We start from the raw sequence: 24883 nt of genomic DNA on the forward strand, positions 1-24883 counted from the left end.
CTTCCTTAAAAAGTGAGTTTGAGGATTCGTACTTTGCAGTGAGGAGTTTAATTTTCACTCGTGCCTTGACTTTAGCCACCAATCAGATAATCTCCTTCTAGTTAAGTCTACTCGCTTAAAGTCTATTTTGCCCTGCCGGTCCTGATGTACTCCGATGGCGGCGCCTCGCGGCCAAAAGCCGCACTAACGCCGACGGACTATGGCCTTTGAGATTGCGAGCGCGCGGTGGAGATCTCTCAGGCCGTCCCAATCGCCGCGCTCCCCAGCGAAACCAGCGAGTATTGCCTCACGCGCTCGGCTACTGCAAGGGAGCGCGTTTAATGCGAGTTCAGGGAAGCTAGCAGCAAGATAAAATTTGAGAAGCGATTGAGAAAAATGGGGGAGGAGCGTTGGGAAAGGAAGGTATTCAGCTACTTGTACATGAAGAATGTCGATACGAAATGGAGGAAGCGAACCAGAAAATTGACTGGTAAATACTTAGAAAACAGCAGGGGGCCAAGAAGAAGAAGAATAACTTTATTTATGAAGTCCAGCGAAGTTGATTTGGGGCGGGCCTAGGCGTCGGCCACGAGCCCTTGGGCTCGGGCGGCTTCCTCGGCTCGCTGGACGGCCCACAGTTGTTGTTCGAATGAGGAGCTGAGCAGAGCCCCCTCCCAGCGTGTCCTGCGGTCCGAAACTGCCTCTTCGTGGTTTTCATCGTTGCTTTCATCTAAACTCGAGCATTCCCATAGTATATGTGAAAGTGTCGCCCTTTCATCGCAAACCTTGCATTTTTCTGTTAAATACAGATCAGGGTAACAGAGACTAAAGAGAACTGGATTCGGATAAGTATATGTTTGCAGTTGTCGCCACGCAACTGCCTGTTTTTTATTTAACCTGTTGTGTGGCGGAGGGTACTTTCGCCTTTCTAGCTTATAGTGCTGCGTTATTTCGTGGTAACTAGTCATGCGGTCCCCCCACTCCCACTCCCCCCCGCGTGGAACTTCGTCCGAGGCGGCGTCGGCGTTCGCAACGGCTCGGTTCGTGAGTGCTCGAGCCGCCGCGTGCGCCGCCTCGTTGCCGGCCAGCGGGGTTTGTGTGTGTGCGGGGGTCCACATGACGAAAGTGTCATTTTTTTCCCGAATTTTGTCTTCGTTAGTCATTAGGATTCGCAGCGCCTCTCGGGAGACACGACCGTTCGCATAGTTGCGTATCGCTGCTTGCGAGTCACTAATTACTACTTCGGCCTCAGTGGTCGCCACCGCGAGTGCTATGGCCACCTCCTCGGCCGTCTCGGTCAGTGGCGTTTGCACCGTAACGCTCGTCATGCATGTCCCTTTACCGTCGACCACCGCGGCCACGTAACCACACCTTCGCGCGTATCTGGCCGCGTCCACGAATACCGCTTCCTTGCAATTTCCGAATTTTCTCTGCAAGTCCTGCGCTCTCTGGTTTCTTCGGCCGGTGTGATGTTCCGGGTGCATATTTTTGGGCAACGGCGGAATCACTATCTTTTCCCTCACCATCACGGTTATGTCGGCTTTTTCGCCTTGCTGCGTGTGATAGTGGATTCCCAGTTTTTCGAGGATGTACCTGCCCGTTTTAGTCTTAGAAAGTCGTTCATACTGTGCTACGTTGTGCGCTTCTATTAATTCGTCAAGCGTGTTGTGCAAGCCTAGTTCTAATAATTTCACTGTGCTTGTGTTCATGGGTAAGCATAAAGCTTGCTTATACACTTTCCTGATTAAGCAATCTAATTTTATCTTCTCGGCGACGTGCCAATTCAAGTAAGAGGCAACGTACGTGATTCTACTGAGGACAAAGGCTTGCACAAGTCTAATAGTGTTCCCTTCTTTCATACCACTATGTCGGTTCGTAATTCGTTTTAGAAGTCGGATTGTCTGATTTACCGCGTGTTCCAACCTGCGAACAGTTTCGCCATTGTGGCCATTGGCTGCAATATACAAGCCTAACACGCGTATAACGTCTACTTTGGGAATGACTTGGCCTTCCGAGGTCGTTAGCTGTATCGCTTCCTCTGCGTGATTTGCGCTTTGTTCGCTGTATTTGGGCTTTCGACCTCTGCGCGTAGGTCTGTAAACCAGTAGCTCCGATTTCTCAGCCGAGCAGGTGAGGCCCGTGTCCTCTAGGAATCTTTGAACCGTATCGATGGCTCGCTGTAGCGTCTGTTCTATTTGGCCGTCACATCCCCGAGTTACCCACAGAGTAATGTCGTCTGCGTACAGACTGTGGGAGAGCCCGTCAATCTCTTCTAATTTAGCTGGTAACCCTATGAGTGCGAGGTTAAAGAGCAAGGGCGAAATCACCGAACCCTGAGGAGTGCCGGCGCTGCCCATCTCTATCTCTCCTGACTCTAATTCTCCCAATGTGATCCTCGCTGTCCTGTCCGTTAGAAAATCACGGACGTAGTCGTACGTCCTTTTACCGAGTCCTAGTTCTATTATTCGGGTAAGTATAGTCGAGTGCTTGACATTATCAAACGCCTTCTTTAAATCTAGGCCTAAGATTGCTTTGGTAGAAGTGGTCATGCTGTCTATTACCTGGTGCTTGAGTTGTAGCATGGCGTCCTGCGTGGAGAGGCTCTTCCTGAAGCCCAGCATGGTGTGAGGAATCAGATCGTGGTCCTCGAGAAAGTTTGTTAGTCTCGCGAGGACCACGTGCTCCATGACCTTACCAACGCAGGACGTCAGCGATATCGGCCTTAGATTTTCCAGCTGTATGCGCTTTCCTGGTTTGGGTATCATAACGATGCGGGCGGTTTTCCACTGTCGGGGAATACGTCCCTTTTCCCAGCATTCGTTAAGGAAAACCGTGAGGTGCTCTATCGATGTGTCATCTAGATTCCGAAGCGTTTTGTTCGTAACCCCGTCTGGTCCGGGCGATGATTTCGTGTTGAGCCTGTGCAGCACCGCGCGTACTTCAGCAATGCTGAAAGGTCTGTCCAAGCACTCGTTCGCAGTGCCTTTGTATTCAGAGTGGAGCGCGGGTCTAGTCGGATTAGTGTATCTCATCCTGAGTTCATGCAAGAGTTCTGCGTGGGTGCCTTTGTAGACGTTGATTATCTTGTTGACATTTTGCCTATATGCTGTTTTAGTCTCCTCTGGATCCAGCAGGAACCTGAGGAGATTCCACGCCTTGGTGAACCCTACCCGGCTATCCATGCTATTACACGTCTCTTCCCACTGTGACTTGCAAAGCTGTAAAGCGTATTCCTCGATGTCTCTATTCAGTTTAGCTATTCGCCTACGTAAAGTCCTATTGTGTCGTTGTACTTTCCACCGGGCTTGTAGGCTACGTTTAGCCTCCCACATATGCAGAAGCTTACTATCTAGGACCTGGAGGTTTGCTTCAGGAGGGACCTCATGCGTTGCTGCCGCGACATCTTGCCTCAGCATTGATGTCCACTTTTCTATATCTTCGATATTTTCCGAGGAGTCAATCCTATTTTCCCTGTTTTGCCTAAACTTGTCCCACTCTACAAGTTTTAGTAGCTTGCTTTTCTTTTTGCACGGCCCCGCATTGGCACGAATTTCTACAATAGTGTGATCACTGCCCAAATCCTCCTGTGTATTCGTCCAGCATACGTTTGTTATGTTTTTAACGAACGCGAGATCTGGTGACGTATCAGCACAAACACTATTTCCTTGTCGCGTAGGCGCGGAGGGGTCGGTAATGAGAGTGAGACCCTCCAGTAGAGCATCCTCCCATAGGTTTTTGCCTTTCAGGTTTTCGTATTTGTAGCCCCATGCGGAATGATGAGCGTTAAAGTCTCCCGCTACGAGGAGCGCTCGGGTCCCCGCGATGCCGGCCGCCTTCTTGAGTAGCGCGCGGAAGCGGTGCTTAAGTCGAGGGCTACTATACACATTAAGAATGAAGAGACTATTGTCTCGATTCTTTGGAGGTACTATCTCCACCAACAGGTGCGGTATCGCGTTTACCTTTATCTCATGCTGCGTTACGGTTAGGTTACGTTTGACTAGCGTCGCGACGGCCGGTTTGTCCCGAGGAGCGCTATCCTGAAATGACCTGTAACCGGATAACTTAGCTTTAACGTTAGTTTCCTGTAGAAGTATCACATCTGGCTTCTCCTTGTTAATCAGGTACTGTTGAAGATGTCCCCGCTTTCTAGCGTATCCTCTACAATTCCATTGCCAAATTACGTAATTTTTAGTATTGTGAGTAGCCATGATGATAGTAAAATTTAATATTTGCCAGTGTTCTCCCTAGTCTCTGTGTCCACTGGTCTGTGGTACGGTTTCCCAGTCTGTTTGAGGGGCCCGCAGCTGCTAGCTGGTAACCTTCGCTCGTTGTTTTCAACCCTCATCTGCAGGGTGGCGAGTTGTTGCTGTATTTGCTGCATTGTAGTTGTTATCTGCTGCATCGCGCCTGTAAGCTGGCTAAGCATTCGTTCCATTTCTGCTTTACGCGTGTTCTTTTCATCCTCTATTTCTTTCCTGACTATGCTTATGTCGTCTTCGACATCGTGCCGTTTCCTATCCCTTTCCTCTGTTTTATGTGTTTGAATTTCGGCTTGCGCCGGGTCCACTTCAACTGCCCTGCGTTTCGAGGGGGTCGGCACCGTTTCATCCTTAGATAGTACCTCCCCTGGATTGTCCTGCAATCGGATCGTTCCGCCCTTTTTAGCTACCTCATTTTTTAGACTAGCATTTTCCTCCCTGAGTTCCTCAATTACGTTTTTGTATCTAATGTTATCTCTCTCCAATTGCTCGAGTCGTTTTTGAATTTGCATGATCATGTCGTGTTGACCTTCACTGTTAGAAAAGGCAGTGCCAGACCGCGCACGCTCGCCGGAGGCGGCTGCCGCCCAGCTCACCTTGGAGGCTTTGGGTAGACTGTCGTTACCACCGGGTCCGGCAGCTCGCGTCGCTGTAGTGTCGGTACTGGCGGGAGACGTGCCCTGGGACTTAGGTCTGTCCTTGGCTCGTTGGCGCTCGGCGTTCCTCGACCGAGAGCGGGAGTGAGACCGGGACCGGGAGCGGGAGCGGGAACGCGAGGCGGATCGGCCTCGTCTCTCCCCACGCAGCGCCGAACAGGCGTGTCCACTTTCGCCGTACACCCTATAGCTCTTGTCTGCGTCCTCCTCACGTTGCCTTCTTTCCCACTGGCGTTTCTTCACTATGTAAGGAGTTCTGTACTTGGCTTGGCATTTCCTGTCTCCGGTAGGGTGGTCCTTGCCGCAAAGTCGACATCTGGGCTCACAGCAGTGGTCTTGCGGTGGATCATCACAGCCACAGCCTCTGCATCTTCTACTCTCTGGGTTGGGGCAAACGTCGGATCGATGTCCAAGTCGGCCGCAAGCGTAGCACGTCTCGTACTGTTTCTTGTAGAGCACGCAACGGTGCTCCGTTCCGTTGTAGTATATGTAGCGCGGCACTACACTTCCTTCGAATACGACGATAGCGTGTGCCGTGCTTCCCATCCTCTTCGCGTGCAATAACGAAGGGTTGTGCTCGTTGACGAGGTGTCTCTCAATATCCTCAGGAGAATCTTCGTCGGGAATCCCACGGATGATGCCCTTGGTTGTATTTTCCGGCGCGGCTGCATATGCCCTCGCTGCGTAATCTTTGTCTCCCATGGTTAGCTTGGAGATTTCACAATATCTTCTGGCTCTCTCTTCCGATGGAGTGCTCACTACTACAATATTCTGTCTTTCGTTTACGCGAAAGATATCGCCTCTGGTTTCCTCTTGGTTCAGTCCGGCAGCGGCACGTATGCTGTCGCCGATCCGAGCAGCACGATGTGTCCTGGTGCTGAAGCCATCTCTAGGGCGTACGATGACCTTGATGTCGTCCACCGGCAGATTCGGTTTTTTGGTCGCCATGCTGAGTCGTCGCACGTTTCTGGCTGCTCTTTTGACAAACGCTTCATCATCGTTGAGCGCGTCAGCGGTCTGCGCAGCAGGGTCAGTGCCCGCGACGCGCGCCTTGCGTTCCTTGTATTTGGCCCGAACCTCGAGCCAGCCATTCTCCTTGCGGACATCTGTCGGCGATATTTCTTCACCGTCTACGTGAACAACTTCCATTGCAGTCGAGGATAAAGCCGTTAAGCGAGTAGCAAAGGGGCGTCGCACTGCTCGCTGGGTTCGGCATAGACGCCGGCCGCGTCTGCAGCGCGAGCGACGGCGTCTACCGGTGCTGCGTTAGGCTTAGTTCGTGTGCCAGTGTGGCACCGCAATAAATGAGCTACAGTGTCCAGAAAAGCGGCTCACCTCCGAAAAACTTGATATAGGCAGGATTCGCTGACCTTCCAGAAACTGCTGAGTAGAATGCCGTTGATCGAAGATCTGAATTTCTGCCACAAACATAAAACATCCGCGGAACCGACGTGAAACGCGTCCGCACCCTCTGGCCCCCTGGCGGCATCACCCCAGCAGGGGGCCAAACCAAAAAGAATTATCGGTTAAAAAGAAGGTGAAGGAAGCTGAGACCGACATGTGGTAAATTGGCATGATTAAGAAGTCCGCACTAGAGATCTATCGAACTTTTAAGCAAGAAATTGCCAAGGAAAGGATCTATGATAATACTCGGGGTAGTTCTCTACTGTTTTAGGCAAGGACGGGAGTACTGCGAACCAAGACATATCGGGCCAAATACGAAGGGGTAGACACAGTATGCAGTGCGTGTGGAGAGGAAGAGGAAACTGCCGAACACTTGATAATGTTTTGTAAAGGGCTTCATCGTATAGTTCAGGATGATGGCGCAGAGTTTTTCAAAGCACTGGGGTTTAGGGACCGGGAGGGCAAAATAGACTTTAAGCAAGTAGACTTAACTAGAAGGATGTTATCTGATTGGTGGCTAAAGTCAAGGCACGAGTGAAAATTAAACTCTTCACTGCAAAGTACGAATCCTCAAACTCACTTTTTAAGGAAAAAAATAAATATAGTTTTGGGTTCATTAAGTATTACGGCTTGGTGGCGCTAGCCACCGCCTGATCTGAAAGGTACAGCCTTATTCATCCATCCATCCATCCATCCATCGAGCAGTGGACATCACGGCAGAAAACAGAGCGCGCGGAATTTGAGCGTGCGCATGATTTTTTTTCTCGTATGTGAAAAAAATCACCGACAAACCTTCTGACTGCACTGAAGGCAAATATTCTTTTTCTGTTACCGCTTTAATTTTCATCCAATTGGCGAATAAAAGCATGGCAACTGCTGAATTTTTTTACATAGATCATTGCAAGGAAATATTATTTCGCCTGTGACAGGCATTCTAGCATTCCCCCTTACTGGAGACGTTTATGTGGATGAAGACTGGGCTAGTTATTGTCATTGAATCATATTGCCCTGCTATCGTTAGAAATCGCTTTACTATTTTACCACGTAGCGATATTTATCAGGTGGTCAACCTAATTCCATTGACGCTCTAGATAATTAGTGCGCTGATCATGCCACCTATTAATGTGATAAGTATTTTTGCCAGAGTATTGTCAAAGGCTACGATTAGCCGACCTGCATTTACTCCCTACATCCTTCACAGTGAGAGTGATTGAGTTATCATCGTCTCCTTTTTTCGTCATCCGTATTTCGATTATGATTTGGTAGCACAATGGCAATGTCAGTCTCGTGTTCATTTACAATTATCTCTATTCCATCCAAATCAAAGGATCGCAAATGCGGCCGAACGGCGTCTTTCAGAAAACGAAGTATTTGTCGAGGTAGACCACTGGAGAATAAAAAGGATCGGGCTGCCATATTTATTTTTCGCCAGTCCCCCCCCCCCCCCCCCATACAGCCTGCGAATTTCGAAGTATAGTTTTGAGCACATGCGCACCTTTTGCAGAGGCAATCTACAGCAAAATAAAAACCCCATTTGAAAATAAAACGCCCCACCGTTCACTTTGCTTCTCGTACACCTTGACCCGACATTCCCAAATGAACACAAAGTTATATAAAAGCGCAAAACCATTTTTTTTCTCGCCACATAGAAGCTTCACCAACAGCGCGGCAGCCTTTTCGAACGAAAGAAAGAGCGCCGCGGTGCGGAGAAAAGAGCGGGCCACGCCCACCTCCGGAACCACGCGTCTCCGTGCGATTGGGACGGCTGGAGAGAAACCCTCCACGCGCCCGCAATCTCGGAGGCCATGGACGGCCCGTTCCCATTGCGCTTCTCTCCTTCGCCCTGGCACAGAAAGAGAGCGGGGGTACTGGCCATCCACAATGATGTTAGTTTTGTTGTAACGCGAAACGGCAGAAAAAAGAGCTTAAATTACTGCGTTGTTAAAATTGAATTGAATTGAATTTTGAATTGAATTGAAGTTTATTTCTTTCTGATACAGAAAGAGGAGTAAGAGCTAAAGGCCGTATTGCCTGACAGAGGCTCCTACTCTTATGCGCATTCGGCATGCGTGTACATGTTTGCATGCGATGCAAGTATACAAATAGAGCAACCAGAAAAATCAAAACATGCATGTACATTATTGTCACTGCAAATAAAGCATTACAGATAGACATCATACATGAAAACTCTTCATGAAAACAAACATATCATACAGATACTCCAAGATTATATACCTATACGCATTAAATTGTGAACTTTCAAATTGTAGCACAAACTGTATATGCGGTACACGTAGAAAAATAGACAGATATATTTTATTGATAAGTTATCGTAGAATGTAACAGAAAGTTCTTTATAGGATTTTAAAGCGGGGTGCATGAAAATCTATATGATGTTCAACAATGTTCAATAGCCGGAGTACTTGATACTCAAGGTCCTGACGCCCGTAGTTAGTTCGCATAAGTGGTGGCATTCTCGTTTGGTGGCGTAATTGATATCGAGGGGGAGAAACGGGCAGGCTACTAACATGGAGCCTGTGCTTTTTTATGTGCAAAAGTAATCTATAATAGTAGATTTAATTTGCTCTGATTAACGAGTGTTTCTCAAAAAGATTGTGTGTGGGTAAATCTCGCGGTCTACCGTGATAGTTTTCGAAAATTCGCATTGCCCTTTTTTTGCAGACCCCTGATCCGTGTCCATGACAAATATATAGTACCGCCGACTAGCTAGCCCAAATAGACACACAAATACGGGAAGCGAATGAACTGTTTGGTCTATGTACCTTGAGAGAATGTTCTGGGCTGACAGACAAACACGGTGCCGTTGCCACGGCCCGCGGCAGTGATTGGAGGAGGAGGCTCGCCGGTTTCTGTCGTGGTCGCCTCGCGCTTCCGAAACACGCAGAGGACGTCGCGTGACTCGCCGTTGAAGGCGCCCTCCAGGACCACCTGAAGAAAGCAAGTAATACTACTATTGTTGGCGGGCGTATATAAGAGGAACGTCGTTGGTGTCAGCGACAATCACTAGGTTTTCCTTTGAAAAAAAAGTACTTATTTTTTTATCACCAAAGCAATCTGGTGGGACACTCTGGGAGAGAAAACGACGTCGCCGTAATGTTATGGGTAAAATCGGGGTGCGATAATAGAAAAGTTTAGTTATCGGCAAACTTCAGACGGCGTAGAGATCAACCAATCAACTGCGGAATATTTACTACAGTAACCATGATTGTTCTACTTCCTTGTTCTGTGTGTAGTGGGGAGTAGTGTAATATCGTAAGCATTGCATGTCTTATAATTTATCTTTTGTCATGCACGCTCACCGAAAACATGCAAGAGTGTGTAACCATGGTTTAACGAAGTGCCACAAGTCGATGATACCGTCCCGCTGTAAACTTATCCCGCAAAAGCCTTCACGTATAACGTATTCACGTAGACGCAAAGAACTTTTATTCAGTGCATGTATATATATATATATATATATATATATATATATATATATATATATATATATATATATATATATATATATATATATATATATATATATATATATATATATATATACAAACACAGAGTAACACGCACGAACATATATAACGTGCGGCTAACCAGCCTCCCCCCCCCACCTTCCCCAGGAAGACCCAGGCTCGGCCACTGCTTCTATACGATAGTTTTAGCATGCACGCCGAAAGAAAGAGCCACCCACGCTCCTGGTATTGGGAACGGCAAGTAACTATGACCAAGAAGAATGGCTATTTGGGCTAGTTGGTTTGAATTCATGGTAATAAGGGCTGCAGCGCGAGCACGGAGGTGCTACAAGAAACAGACGAAAGGCTGTTTGCCTTCCGTGCCTCGTCTTTGGAGCAATTCTTTTTGTCATGCCGAAAATTCAAAACTCAAAGGGAAAATCTCCTAGAAGAACCCCTACGAAAGTTGGGCTTAAACTTGACACTTTCGGTGATTCTTTCATTTGGCGCAGTCGCATTTGGATTCAGCCACAGGAGCGTTTTTACCGCTGTTACAAATTTTTTACGAGAATCTAAAAGAATGGAATGCTAATAATAAGTAACTTCAGTTGTTTTATGTATAATTTTTTGTATGTTTATATGTTTTCTTTTCAAGGTTTTTTTAGAAATTTAACACCTTTTTATTATTACCTATATTACCTAAGTAATCCAACCCTCTCTTTCAAGAAGTGAAATAATTTGAAAAGCAAGGCACCGTCCCCTTGATGGCCTATCCCCCTAGGTGGGTTGCGCCAAGGTGTTGAGGAACCAACCAATCAACCAGCCTCGCCTTTCGTCTGTTTCTTCTAGCACCTCCGTGCTCGCACTGCAGCTCTTATTACCATGAACTATGACCGAGTTTCTATATTGAACAAACAGGGTGTGCTCTGTTGGAAAAGAAACTACATTGCCTGCCTTGCGTTCAAAGGTCCATCGAGCGCAAATAAATTCGATGCGGCGTCGTTGATTCGTAAACAGCGAAAGTCCCGATCGCCGCGCGGTATGGCCGTAAATCAAAGGGGGCGACCTCATTCCGATCGTCCGCAACGCGACATGCTGGCGACAATCTCTCCTTATCGGCTTTTTGCCGGCGAAACAAGAAGCCAATAACGTGCTACGAGTGAATCGATCGACGTCCCTCTGCCCCGATTCCACTCAAGCTCGACGCATAGTAGCAAAACTGTATCGACGTGAACTCGTGAAAGCGACAGCCCGTTGACTGCAACGCTTAACCTGGCTGCCAGAGTCGTAATGGTTCGCTTGCACGGACGTGCGTTAAGTGGATAGAACATTGAGCAAAGTTACGAAGAAAAAATAAACAAGAGAAAGCATTTAAGCCTTGTTCTACGAAGAATCTTTTCAAGAATCTCTGAACAACCGTCTTCATCAACTGATCGTTTGACGATGAATCTTGGTTGTGGCTTATTTCAAACCTTGTTACCCCTAACTCAAGAAACTAATAAATGCGCTCATAGAAACAGTGGTGCGATGGCTGTGTAGCTATAGCAGTTTGTACAACAGTTTTTTTTATTTTGTGAAATGTGATATACCTGTATACAAGCACCCCTTGACGACATGCCGTTAATCTCGTTCGCTAACCGACAAAATGAATTCAGTCATCTGAATAAATTGTGTTTCGTACCTCGCATCATGTACAGCTGATGGATATAGGCACAGAAAACGAACGTAGGAAATTAGGGACCATCTCCCCGAAGGGAATCCTGATGGGATGCGAAGCAGCGGCGGTACGCACAGCGTTGACCTAGTTGAAACAGGCGTCAACGCGGGTTCTGGGATAACGGTTGATTACGGGAACTTCCGGCGGGCGAGGCGGGTAATGGTAACCATGCGTGACGCTCATCATCGGAACCTTGCCCGACGTCAGCGACTCCTCGCAAGTGGCGCAGAATGTGAAGTCGGGCGGGTCCGCGCCGTACTCGCGTCGTATCACTTCGGTCACCGCCTCCAGCTGCTTGCGGACGGAACCGACGTTGGACAGGTGGCTGTCGAACCACAGACGGTCGCAAGCGCCGCAGCTGTGACTGAAGCTACGTCGGAGAAACTCTCGTCAGAAGCGAATGTCGGCCCCGGCGTTGCTGGCGGCGTTGCGAACGGCTCTCGCCACGCGCAAACGCGATCGGCGTTGCGGCGGCAAGAAGTCTCTGGATCGGCCTGCGGAGCCCGGCGCTTGCGGGCGGGTGCTTCGGTGGAGGGCGCGCGGGGTTTTCGAGACGTTGCTAACGACGTGGACGTTGACGATTTGCCGGTGTTGGCCTTCCACTGTCGGCGCTTCCACTCGGCTTCCTTAGCTTGCGTCTAGTCGGTGTTGCCAACGCATTGAAGACGCTTGCGCTCGGCTCCCTTGGCGCGTCTCGTCGGTGTTACGCGCGCACCGTCTCGATTCTCGAACGCAATCGGCATGCTTGACTCCCACCTCGTAGGCATCGTTGGTCTTCCACAGCCGACACTTGCGTCCGGCTTCCCCAGCTCGCGCCTCGTCGGTGTTGCAGGCCTGACGTCGCCATTGCCGAACGCAATCGGCTCTGCTAATCCTCGCAACGCCGGCGGCGGCCGGATTAGGCCAAGTCGCTTCGGCGCTGTTGCGAACTACGGCCAATCCCTCCGATGGCACCACTGTTGCGACGCCGGCCCTCCGACGACGTTACGAAGGGCGCTACGAATCTCACCGCTGCAAACACTGTTTCGAAAGACGGCGACGCCAACACAGTCCCGAAGGCGCCACTGCTTCGAACTCCGCCGGGAAGGTCACCAGCCGTTTTGGTAGCGTAGGTTTCTCAGCTCGCGACTGCTTCTGCGCAAAGCTGATAGACGAGCGGACGAGACGACGGTGAGTTAAACAAGGTTTATGTACAGCATATATACAGAGGCGTTACAAATTTGGCACTGGGGCCGACAGAGACGCGAAGAGCCGAGTTCTTCTCTCAAACACATACCTCTACTCTCAAATGGGTCTCTGTCAAAGGGGGTCTCTCTTGACGCACCGCAGGGCTTCCTTTATATGCCCCGGGTCCAACCCAAACGTCCAACCCGAAGCGCCGCTGGTCGCGAGGTCAGAATCCTCCAATGAGGTCGCCGCTGGGCCGCGTCCTCCTTTCTACTCAAATCTGGAGAGGCTGTGCTGCAGGTGATTGCACCCAAGGACGAGTGACGTCGCAAGGCATTGCGTCAGACCCGCCAGACAGGAAGGCGCCAGTTGTTTACTCGACGGGCTTGCTTGCGGAGATGACCCACTGCACGTGCACGCCAGCGAGGCGCCGTTGAGTTGTTGATCGCGTCAGGCGGGCGACGCGGGCTGGCCTTGACACAGATTGCCTTTTTCAGAGGCACGGACGTTCGCTGTCGACTCGCAGGCATAACAGCACTTCCGCCGCCAGACAATGCGCCGAATAGACGAGCTGCTTCCACGTGGCTCGGATGACAGGCGCGCTCGTTCGCCGGGTCCCTCCAGGTTCGCCTCCAGGGCCATGGGGAGAATGCAGGTCAAGACTCTGTTCCGGGAACACATCCCATTCTTGACGATGGATCCCAGCTCCACTGGCTTGTCGCCACAACTTGTCGACCAGCTTCACTCGTCTCCTCTGACCACCTTCGGTTTCAGCACTTGTCGATGGTTCTGCAACTTGCCAAGAACGGATCGACAACAGACAACACACGACCCGAGCAAGTGCCCTCGGTACCCGACAGAACACCAGACAAAGTATAGTTCAACATATACCTAGCTACGTGTCGATCTGAATTTCGTTCCCTCTACATCAAGAGGCACATGTGGGACACAAGACGCTTAAAATGACAACTCAAATTTTTCCCACGTACAACAACGTAACGAATTAGAATACAACATAAAGTTGGCTCCTTGAGCTCACTCTGGACGAGAGCGCTCACCCCAGGTCGTGATGAGGTCAAAATTTTGCCCCGAATCGCCAGCGAGAAACCAAAAGGTTGAGAAGGTACAAGATGGAACGCACTGCTCAATGCACCTGCATTAGCGTATAACTTTCTCTTTTTTTAGCGAACGTCAAAGTTGCCCTGTCGGAGTACCACGCTCCATCTCAGTAACCGGTCACTTTTAGGCGACGATACCTATGCGGTACCAAGAGCGGCTCACACTTGCGACGTTGCACAGGGAAACAACGATACGGCTTGCTACGGATTGACTTCTCACCGCTTAGCTCGATATCGTGTTCGATCACCCTCGTGTTTCCGTGACAGTCCGAAAACACGTCTTCAAACACCAAAACAATCTTTCTCGGGTCCTCCTTTTGGACTTCACTTAACCTAGGCTCTAGGTTTATCTGCTCCCAGATTACCTCCGATTCCCTTTCGATTGCCTCACTAGAACTAAAAATTTCTGCTCCCTCTTCCTCTGAAGCATTCAACAGCTGATTTACGACTGCTTTCAAGTTGTAAATTTTGTCCGGCCGCCTTCCTAATTTCACTTCATAATTTGTATCGCAAGGCTTCGATAATACTTTGGCGGGCCCTTCCCAATCAACATCAAGCTTGTTCCTTTTGGATGGCTGCAGCAGCATTACCTGATTATCAACTTCAAAAGCGCGTTTCTTCACCAATTTCTCGTAGTGCTCCTTCGACAGCACTTGTGCCGCGTTTTTGTGGCTTTCCACTAGCGCTTCAATCGAGAGGTCTTCACGCTGCTCTTGAATGAGCGTCTCTCGATCAACTCTCGGCAGCTCGCTCCAACTTTCCGCTACAGGCGAGAGCGTTGCAGCCCTCTCGCTCTGATTCAATGGCGCCATGTCGTCTCCCCCTACGCATACCGAGCCGGTCGCTTCGGCGACGGGCCGCTCGCGTGACTGCTCCCATGACACACACGGAGAATCTTGTGTCTGAGGTTCCGTCGACCAGCCGACAAGGTCACTTGAGAGTTCACCGCATTGAACAAGGTCAAGCTTCCGCGAAGGCTTCCGCGCTTGCGATCGCGTGAGGGCCATGCACGCTAAGTTGGGGAAGAACGATTTGCCCTGCTCTTTGAGAAGCTGCTCTGAGTTGTTGGAGAAAAGATAAGGAAAACGATCGTTTAGCGCGGCAGACACAGCCGCTTCGGTGCGAAGCTTACCGAACGGGCCTTCAATGACAACCGTGGCGATTGGTAAGCAAACACACTGCTCCTCGGCGACTTGCCTGATCCGCGCGCATTCTCCTGTAAAGTCATCCGGAGACACCAATGAAGGATGGACAACATCCATGGTTGCCGCTGAGTCACGAAGTGCTCGGCACGTTTTCCCATTCACCATAATTTCTTGGAGATACGGCTCGAACAACCGCATGTTTTTTTCTGATTCTCGGATTGTTGCAAAAGCAAACTTTCTTACAGTTTATCGCGATGTGCCCTTCCTTTTTGCAGTTGTAGCAGATTAGCGGCTTTCGTGATTCAAATGCCCGTGTGGTATCAGTGCGTTGTTTAGGAACCTCACTCGATTTCTCCGCTTCTGTTTGTATTCCCCTACACTGTCCTTCGTAAGAGACGGGTCCTTCTTGAAATTACGGTGCGGAGCGGGTCTCCGTTGATCAGGTTTCTTTGAAAAGCCCTCTTTTCTCTCATCCTTTTCAACGCGCACTGCCCTGCTGTGCAACTTTCGGCGAGTATAATACTCCTCAACTAACTCTGCTGCCTTGTTTAGCTGTACTTCACCAAGTTTGTCCTGCAGCCAAAGTTTGACATCCTCCTCGATGCAGCGGTAGAATTGCTCCAATGCAACGCATTCCACCACTTTATCGCGGTCGTCATAAACACCTTCGCCCTTGAGCCATTCAATTAAATCGGCTTTAAGACGAAACGCGAAGTCAACGTGTGACTCATTCCCCTTTTTAGCATACCAGAACCTTTGCCTGAAAGCCTCGGGTGACAACTTATAACGTCTCAAGAGCACTTCCTTAACCTCGTCATAGCTCTCAAACGCTTCCCTCGACAAGCAAGTTATCGCGTCGGACACTTCGCCGGGAAGAAGAGCTAATAGGTTCCGCGCCCAAAGAGACCGCTCCAAAGCGTTTCGCTCACAGACGTGTTCAAACTTGACGAGATACTTCGCCATGTCCTCGCCTACTACGAACGGTGGCAGTTGATCCCGAATTCTATATCCGCTGACCTGAATCGTCGGAGAAGCTACGCTAGGCGCCTGCGAACACTGTAGGATTGCCAATTCTATTCGTTTCAACTCGAGGCGCTTCTGTCTTTCAGCCTCCTCGCGGCGTTCTCGCCTTTCAGCTTCCTCGCGGCGTGCTTTGACATCCACCCAGGCCTCATCGACTTCCTCAGCCGACACTCCCTCATCCTTCATGATCTCAAGGATCGCTTGCTTTCGTTTCGCACGGCCCAAAGTAATGCCGAGTTGCGACGCCGGCCCTCCGACGACGTTACGAAGGGCGCTACGAGTCTCACCGCTGCAACCACTGTTTCGAAAGACGGCTACGCCAACATGGTCCCGAAGGCGCCACTGCTTCGAACTCCGCCGGGAAGGTCACCAGCCGTTTTGGTAGCGTAGGTTTCTCAGCTCGCGACTGCTTCTGCGCAGAGCTGATAGACGAGCGGACGAGACGACGGTGAGTTAAACAAGGTTTATGTACAGCATATATACAGAGGCGTTACAAATTTGGCACTGGGGCCGACAGAGACGCGAAGAGCCGAGCTCTTCTCTCTAACACATAGCTCTACTCTCAAATGGGTCTCTGTCAAAGGGGGTTTCTCTCGACGCGCCGCAGGGCTTCTTTTATATGCCCCGGGTCCTACCCAAACGTCCAACCCGAAGCGCCGCTGGTCGCGAGGTCAGAATCCTCCAATGAGGTCGCCGCTGGGCCGCGTCCTCCTTTCTCCTCAAATCTGGAGAGGCTGTGCTGCAGGTGGCTGCACCCAAGGACGAGTGACGTCGCAAGGCATTGCGTCAGACCCGCCAGACAGGAAGGTGCCAGTTGTTTACTCGACGGGCTCGCTTGCGGAGATGACGCACTGCACGTGCACGCCAGCGAGGCGCCGTTGAGTTGTTGATCGCGTCAGGCGGGCCACGCGGGCTGGCCTTGACACAGATTGCCTTTTTCAGAGGCACGGACGTTCGCTGTCGACTCGCAGGCATAACAGCGCATGTCTCGGCGGGCGAAGACGCTTCGATTTCAGGCGTCCTATCCATCGCAGATAAACGAGTTGAAAGAGTGTTCACTCGATGTGCGCTCGAACGTTTGCAAGCGGTGGCGAGGGTGAAGCAAGACAGAGGTGATACGCGGTTGGCGTGTGGCAGGTGAGGGGGAGAGTGACGTCACCACGCCTTAAGAGGGAAGGCGTGACCTACATAGCACGGACCCAACACCTGCGGCGAGGTGAGCGCGATGCCTCGCGTCGGCACGGACGGACAGCGTTACACAGTCTAATCAAAGAGCTGCTTGGCATCTAAAAGGCGCACATATTCTGTTTGTACGTTTCAATATTTCTAACCATTTTGAGTCATCTATTCAAGCAACAGACTGCACAAAGTATACAAGTCGTTTCGAATTCCCGCGGTGTCACGTACTACTGGGACGTCCGGTGTCACGTACTACAGGGACGTGGTGTCACGTACTACTGGGACGCACGGGCGGACGGAAGCAAGAACGAATGTACGTCGGATGGATGAATACAGTGAACTAGTATATACCATGAACTCGAGGTGGTTAAAGGTGGGAAGTAGACCCGAAGCGCAAGCCGTAAGAAAGTGTGCGTGTGCCACCTCTCGTTTATTCCTTGGAATGCCTGCTGGATGGCGGTGATTCTATATGGGGAATATATGACGAAAAGATGCGAGATGGTAGTACTTGGAGTTTTGAAAATATGGATGGACGGACGCATGGACGGATGCATGGATGGCTGCATGGACGGACGCAGGGACGGATGCATGAACGAACGTAGAGATGGACGCACGGATGTACGTGTGGACGCACGAAGAGACGCACGGCCGGTCACACAGACGGACGCATGGACGGACGGAAGCAAGAACGAATGGACGGACGGATGCTTCGCCCCACTCTCCATGATTCACTCCGTGAATAGGCTGCCATTTTTTCCTACTTCTTTTGCGTTTCCATCCACTTTTATTCCCCCTCCCCTTGTGCCGACCTGTTGAGGTGTCATCCCAGTGATAGACAGCTACAAGCGGCACTTTTCTCTTGCTTTCATTTGGGTAATCACTTAGAGAGAGATATTAATGACAAAACAACGGAAAAATAATGCGAGTGCAGTTTGGTAAAGAACTAACCAAAACTTCAGTGTCAGAGTCATAAAATAAATAAGGGACGAAAGCCGTCATGTGATCCCCCCCCCCCCCCGTAGTTAAAAAAGTGTGTTTGGGATTCCTGCTGTAAAGCATGTAACTAAAGCATGTCACTAACCGTACAACAGCAGGAGTATATATATAGAGAGAGATAACAAGACTGATGCCGTACCTGTACGTCCACGTTAGCGGGAACGGCGGAAGGTCGCACTGCTTTGAGAACGAAGCACGATGCGCCATTGCCGTTGCACTCGCCGCACTCGTCTTTCTCGCCCTTCCTGGAATGAAGAACGCCAATCAGATCACGGGCGCCCGCTCGTGCCAGAATGACACCATGAGGTGTTCTTTTTTTTTTTTTGGCGAAAGATTCATTGAACAACAGATGCCACACAAAAAAGAGGGCATGAACTACAGATACAGTACTGTCACGTGGTTGTGACGTTGGCGAAGCTACAGGAGTCGGTATGTTCCAGACGAAACTGTTTATTTGAGCGAACCTGTGGCCGGTAAACGAAAAGTCAGATTACAGTGATTTACACTGGTACCAATAGCAGCGAACAGAGCGTCGGCTGTCGACCAACTGACAAATGGTGACGCGCGCCGGCATTTATACATGTGGCGTCAAATATTCCAGCGTTATCGGCCATGTAAGAAGAAGGTGATGTTCGCGTTGTGCCTAATCGCTCGGGAAGGTTCTAAGATTATCTCGACGGTTCTTAGTAACTACGCACGGTTTACGCTTATCACTGCTGAAAGTCTTTGCAGGCGTAAACCGAACACAGCTAAAGTGAAATGAGAAACTTGCGTTGCAATACGTAAATGAGGGAATTAAGCCAATTTATACAGTGGACAGCGATAAATTTTTGAAAGTTGCGGAGAACAAAATTTTGACCATTGTGGAGGTTATTTGCACGAATATAATTTCGCGTTATCCGCCATCTATCACGTTATCTGCCAGGTTATGTGTGACTGGAATTTGCGTCAGCTTTAGTGTTATCTGGCTGGGCTTCGAACATATACAACGCGTTATGTGTTCATATATTCCCGTGTTAACGAAAAACAGCGCGAAAGGACAGGGACAGAGGGGTCCATGCACAAGTGCTGACTAAAATCAAATATCATTAGTACATGAAATATACAGCATACACAAGAAAACCAACCAACCACGTGCACTTCCATAACTCGTTTAAATATGCAGAAAAGGCAACTATCCCACCAACCAGTATGGAGAAAAACTTATACGCAATGCCGATGAAATGTGTTATACGCCGTGTAGGCGGTAACGCGATACAAATAACGGAGCTACCGGTAACGTCTCACCTTTCTTGATAATTCAGTAACGTATACTCATCACCATTTCGGAATTTTAACAAGAATCGCACTTACGTTAGCATATTTCGGCAACGTGAGGTGTCCCGCTAATCCTTACTTTTCATCCCAATTATCTCGGAATTCTTCCACTTTCGCAGAGTTCGCCCCAATGTTCTTTTGTCGCAGCGGCGGATCGCTTCCGGCCCATCGAATGTATCTTTCGAGAGCCTATTTAGAGCAGGTGCGGATTTACACACAGAGCAGCGAGTCAAGGTGCCCCATGACAGCTTTGATTTGATTGATTTGCGGGGTTTAACGTCCCAAAAACACCACAAGATTATGAGAGACGCCGTAGTGGAGGGCTCCGGAAATTTCGACAACCTGGGGTTCTTTAACGTGCACCCAAATCTGAGCACACGGGCCTACAACATTTCCGCCTCCATCAGAAATGCAGCCGCCGCAGCCGGAAATCGAACCCGCGACCTGCGGGTCAGCAGCCGAGTACCTTAGCCACTAGACCACCACGGAGGGGTCAATGACAGCTTTGAAGTGTGGCAGTTATTATAGGCTCTGCATAAAGCAGTACTGATTAGGAAGTTCTCGCCTGCGATGGGCTAGCGCTGGTTATCAACTTCGCTTTCAAAATGCACTTCATTTCTATCAGCCACAGCGGGTATATGTTTCTACAGTTACTTTGTTTTTTCTTTCTGTCCTGTTGGTAAAAACACACCGCCAGAACTAGAGTAAATTTGTTGAGAGTTGCGCAACGCTTTATTTGTGGATGATGAAAGCACGTTTTTCAATTATCGCAATTTGTGTTTAATGCCACAGTGCGAAAAATGGCTTTACAACGTTTCACAGAGTACAGTCACAATAAACTCTAGTCAACTTCTTGTTTCGCTATTATGCTGCTGAAGTCCGGTATATTTGTGGAAAGTACTTGCATGGCATTAGTATCTCGGGTAAAATCTCGGAACGATTCTGCTATATATAAAGGGCGCACAACGGTCACTGTACTCGTAGCACTGTCTCCGTTGGCGAAGAGGACGCGCTTTTAAGACGCAGCGAAGTAATAACTGAGATGCTTCTTCGTGTTCATCTGCATCCGTGAGTAAGTTTCATGCGTCATTCGTGCGAGAAAAACGCGGGGCACGTTTCGATCTGCCTGCCGTTCTTCGCGTGACCTTCCAATTTGTTGCGGTCGCGTTCAATTGCTTCGTCTTCGCGGCAAAGCTTTGACTTTTTCAGGAGCTTGTTCGCCAAGCTTCTTATGCTCGGTGCACGTCCCTTGAAGCGTACGCAAAAGGCACAGCTGTGCAATGTACCCACTAACTTTCATTTATAAAGTAGGGAAGCACTGTGCCATGAACATATCTTGACTCGGCGCACGACTACGCGGACACAAGAGAAGTAGGAACAAAAACCTCAGCGCTGACTCGCAACTGTCTCTTTATCGGAAAACATGAACGAAAAAAGTACACTTCAACCTTCACACCCATGTGACTATACTAAAGCAATAAACCACGGGAGCTGATATTTTGAACAAAAAAAAACAGAAAAAAATTCTGGTACACCCCACGTGCATTCTCCACCAGCTTAAAAGTTAAGATATCGTGCGATCTAATAATCTAACCTCGCCATCATGTGAGGCTATAGAAGGCACGCTAATGCACTGTTCACTCCTTTCTCGATATTATATGCTTCAGTTCTTTATCGGGTGATTTGATCATTGTGCGTCGATAAAACTTCAGCTTCATGAAAGATAGGTGCGCACTGGCACTGTGCGACATGTTGGGACACATGTGAGCACACACATTACCTTGCATAGAACGCTTGTGTTCCAACAACCTAATTTTAATGCATCTACTTAAAGTCGGTTAAAATACGTTCAAGTACAGTGTCACCAACTGGCTCAGCTTTCAGTCCTTCTGCAGTCCTTCCACTATGCCACTGTGACATTCTTCATTCTGCTGATAAGCGAAGTGCACTCTAGGCGTCTGTAAGGCACTATGTGCGCTTTGCGCTGAGAAGAAGGCTATAGTCCATAGGCGGACGCCGAAGTGGGAGCCCGTGAAGCAGAGGCGGCGCGCAAGCGGCCGGAAGAGAATCTCGATTCGGGACCTGTATCGACATTGCCTTCTGCAACTTTCAGCTGCAACCTCTAATTCAGGATTTCCACGCCACATAGTTCAACGACCACAAAATCGCAATCTTCACAGAAAAACACGTTCCGCAGTTTCACTATCAGTAATGTAATCCTTGTATATAAATGCATCGATATGTAAATGATTACATCTTGCGTATATACAATCCTGACACCCCTATGACAACGTGTCAGGTCTTCACACGATGGTACATGACTTGTACGGAGAATTCACGGTTTCTCCCGATCAGTTCCAAGCGAGCTCCTGCATCGTAATTCACTTGGTGTGATGGGAGGGTGGGGATTTTTTCGGTAACGGTAACGCATTACCTTTTTTTCTTTTCAGGGGGGACGTAGGGCGGTAATGCGTTCTTTTTTTGTTAGCGTAAAAGTATTTAGTAACATTTGTTTTCGGTAGCGCAACACCGCTTTTACGTCAATCAGTTTAGTTTCACCTGACATCGTTGTAGTGCCATCTTTTCTGTCGTCATGGGAATAGACTCCGTGCTTATAAAATTGCCTTCATCGCTTGTCTGACTCACCTAATTTCACTTGGGGTGCTACGTGATGCAGTTTTTTTTTCTACGTCGGTGGTCTATGAGGGCTCGGCCTTTCAATGAAACGGAGTACTCGGCCTGGTGAGCGTCGAACATATCTTAACCATGGGATCACGTACATGGCTCTTTGCAACCTCGGAGAAGCAGCTCGACGGGCCCTTCTATCCGTGTACAACGACTCGTGGAGCAGCGGATTTATCCCTCATTCATGGAAATCCAGCCACCTCGTCCCTGTGCTTAAACCAGGTAAATCTCCTCTGCACTTGACCTCTTATCGCGCCATCGCGCTTACCAGCTGTTTCGGGAAAGTGATGGAGAGGATGATTTTGACTCGCCTAGAGTGGTACCTGGAGCGCCACGAGGTATACCCTCATGCTATGACGGGCTTTCGGCGTGGGCGGTCCGCAATTGATAACGTTACAGACCTGGTCTCATCTGTTCAGCATCAAAAAAGACTAAAACGTTTATCTGCGGCGTTGTTCTTGGACGTGAAAGGTGCATACGATAACGTATCTGTCACAGAACGAGCGCTAAACAAGAGCGCGCCGCCAAATCCTTGCGACAACGGGCGGCAGAAACGCCGCGAGGTAAAAAGAAAAAAAAAGAAAGCCAACATCCAGGGCTCCCGGGCGCGCGCTCTCCCCGCAGAAGCACGGCTTCGCAGACGATCCTCCTCACCCCACATCGGCGGCCCAGCAAGACCGCGATTTTTCTAGAACGAAGGAGGCGGGGTCAGACCGAGTGAATCATCCTCGGGAGAGGGCAGTCGAACCGTCTCGTGCCTCTCCCCAGCCTTCGCTGCGTATCGCGCCGACGAAATGACGAGAAACATCTGGAAAGTCGCGCGCAAGGTATTTAACCGAGCAGCCGAGACGAGAAAGCAGGAGGTGACGGAAGTTAGCGCCAGAGCGCGTGGGAATTCCGCCGTGTAGTCGGCGAAGGTTCTGCCCGTAGTGACAGAACAGGAGGAGACGGAAGTGAGCGCCAGAGTGCGTAGAGAGTCCGCCGTGTAGTCGGCGAAGTTTTTGGTCCGTAGGGACGGCTCGAGCTACAGGCAAGAGCGTGGGTTTACCGCTATCGAGCGAAGACGCGGGCAACAGCTGCGTGTGTGAAGCCGACGGATTTCCGGCGAAGAAGTTGAAGTTGGAAGAGTGGCCAATTGAAGAGACGGGAGGTTTCCTGGAAGAGAGACTTCGAGAGCTGCGGAACGACAACAACGCTGGACTTTGAGTGAGTGATTCTCGGAAGAGTATCATTCAGACTTTTGTTCCAAGGACTTTGGACTGAATAGGTTTTATATCTCTTTAGTCTTTAAGTGTCTTGGTTGTTCAATGCATGCGACTGCATTGTAGTGCGTATCGTTGTCTGTGTCCGTTGTTTTGAGTGTGGCTGATTGTACTGTGTAGTACGTTGTCTGATTGGTGACGTATTGTATGTAACTATTGTGGAGTGTGCATTCTTGCGTGTTGTTTCGATCTGCCATTTTTTGAGAATATAGTATTTGTTTTGTTTATCAACTCTCGGCTCTGACTTGTTCTTTGGGCCACAGCCGGCGTCCGCTGGCGCACCAAAAAGGACCACTTCTATATTGTCCACGCTTTCGTGGTGCGGTTCGGGGGGCCGATACTTCGGCTCTTGGAATTAGCCCGGCGATCGCCTCCCTAATAAACGGGACAGGTGTGACAATTAATCTGGCGTCCGCGACAGGACCTTTTGGTGCACAGTGTGTTCAAAGTAGTGAGAAAGAGCCTCGAGTTGTTGATACTGCTATCGGAACGATTTTGTGTGTTGTTCAGTGTTCTCGTTAACGAGTGCAGGGGAGTGTTCCGATAGACGGATTTAGGCAGATACTTTTTGCACGCGGCAAGGTTGTATTTGCGAGTTGCGAGACACAATGGATCTCGAAAAGTTAGTTGCGCTTGGTGAGAAGATGGGTCTTTCCGGCGCCGAACTACGGAAATGGGTAAGCCAGAAGGAGAAAGAGGCGGTGGAGAGAGAGAGGTTGGCGGCAGAGAGGGCCAAGGAAGAAAAGGCAGCTGAGTTGGAGAGAGAAAGGCTGGCCGCTGAAAGGGCGAGAGAAGAAAGAGAAGCAAAGGAGCGACAGCTGAAAGAAGAAAGAGAGGCAAAAGAGCGACAGCTGAAAGAAGAAAGAGAGCTGCAATTGAAGTTGGAGCTGGAGAAAGAAAGACTGGCAGCTGAGAGGGCGAAAGAAGAAAGAGAGGAAAGGGAACGGCAGCGACAGCACGAGATAGAACTCGAGCGGCTCCGTTTGCAACAGCGAAGTGAAACTCCGGTCCAAGCTAGAGTTGAAAGCAGCGAACGAGAGGATCACGGCTTCCGCTTGAACCCAAGCAAGCTGCTCGTAGCGTTTGATGAAAGGAAGGACGACCTAGACGCGTACCTCCACCGATTTGAGACGATTGCGAAGAGCCAGAATTGGCCGGAACATCAATGGGCAACTGCTTTGAGTACTTGCTTAAGTGGTGAAGCGCTCAGTGTGTACGGTAGGCTGACGCCGACCGATGCAGCCAACTATGCAAAGGTGAAAGCTGCTTTGCTGAAGCGATTTAGATTCACTGTGGAAGGATTCCGGGACAGATTTCGGACAGGAAAGCCAGCTGATGGTGAGACAGCTACGCAGTATGCTGCCCGACTTTGCCACTATTTCGACAGATGGATTGAACTTTCAGGGACAGCACAGGAGTACGATGAGCTTAGAGAGCTGCTAATTAAAGAACAATTTCTTACTAGTTGCCACCCAAGCCTGTCGCTGTATTTGAAAGAGAGGAAGGCGG

General features: G+C 49.6%; 1 protein-coding gene across 3 annotated transcripts in view; it reads right to left on the minus strand.

Annotated features, from left to right (window-relative positions):
* Window positions 1-24883, minus strand: part of LOC119181053 (uncharacterized) — a 95191-nt gene that overhangs the window by 52372 nt on the left and 17936 nt on the right. For all 3 annotated transcript variants that reach the window (XR_012886492.1, XM_075875363.1, XM_075875362.1), the window contains exons 5-6: window positions 18250-18355; window positions 9082-9247 (exon numbers count right to left, since the gene is read on the minus strand). Coding sequence is in view for 2 of the 3 variants with exons in the window: in XM_075875363.1 (XP_075731478.1) it covers window positions 9082-9247; window positions 18250-18355 (272 nt within the window). In the remaining variant the exon portion in view is untranslated. The remainder of the gene's footprint in view (window positions 1-9081; window positions 9248-18249; window positions 18356-24883) is intronic.

The sequence above is a fragment of the Rhipicephalus microplus genome, chromosome 10 (assembly GCF_043290135.1).
Source record: "Rhipicephalus microplus isolate Deutch F79 chromosome 10, USDA_Rmic, whole genome shotgun sequence".
NCBI lineage: Eukaryota > Metazoa > Arthropoda > Arachnida > Ixodida > Ixodidae > Rhipicephalus > Rhipicephalus microplus.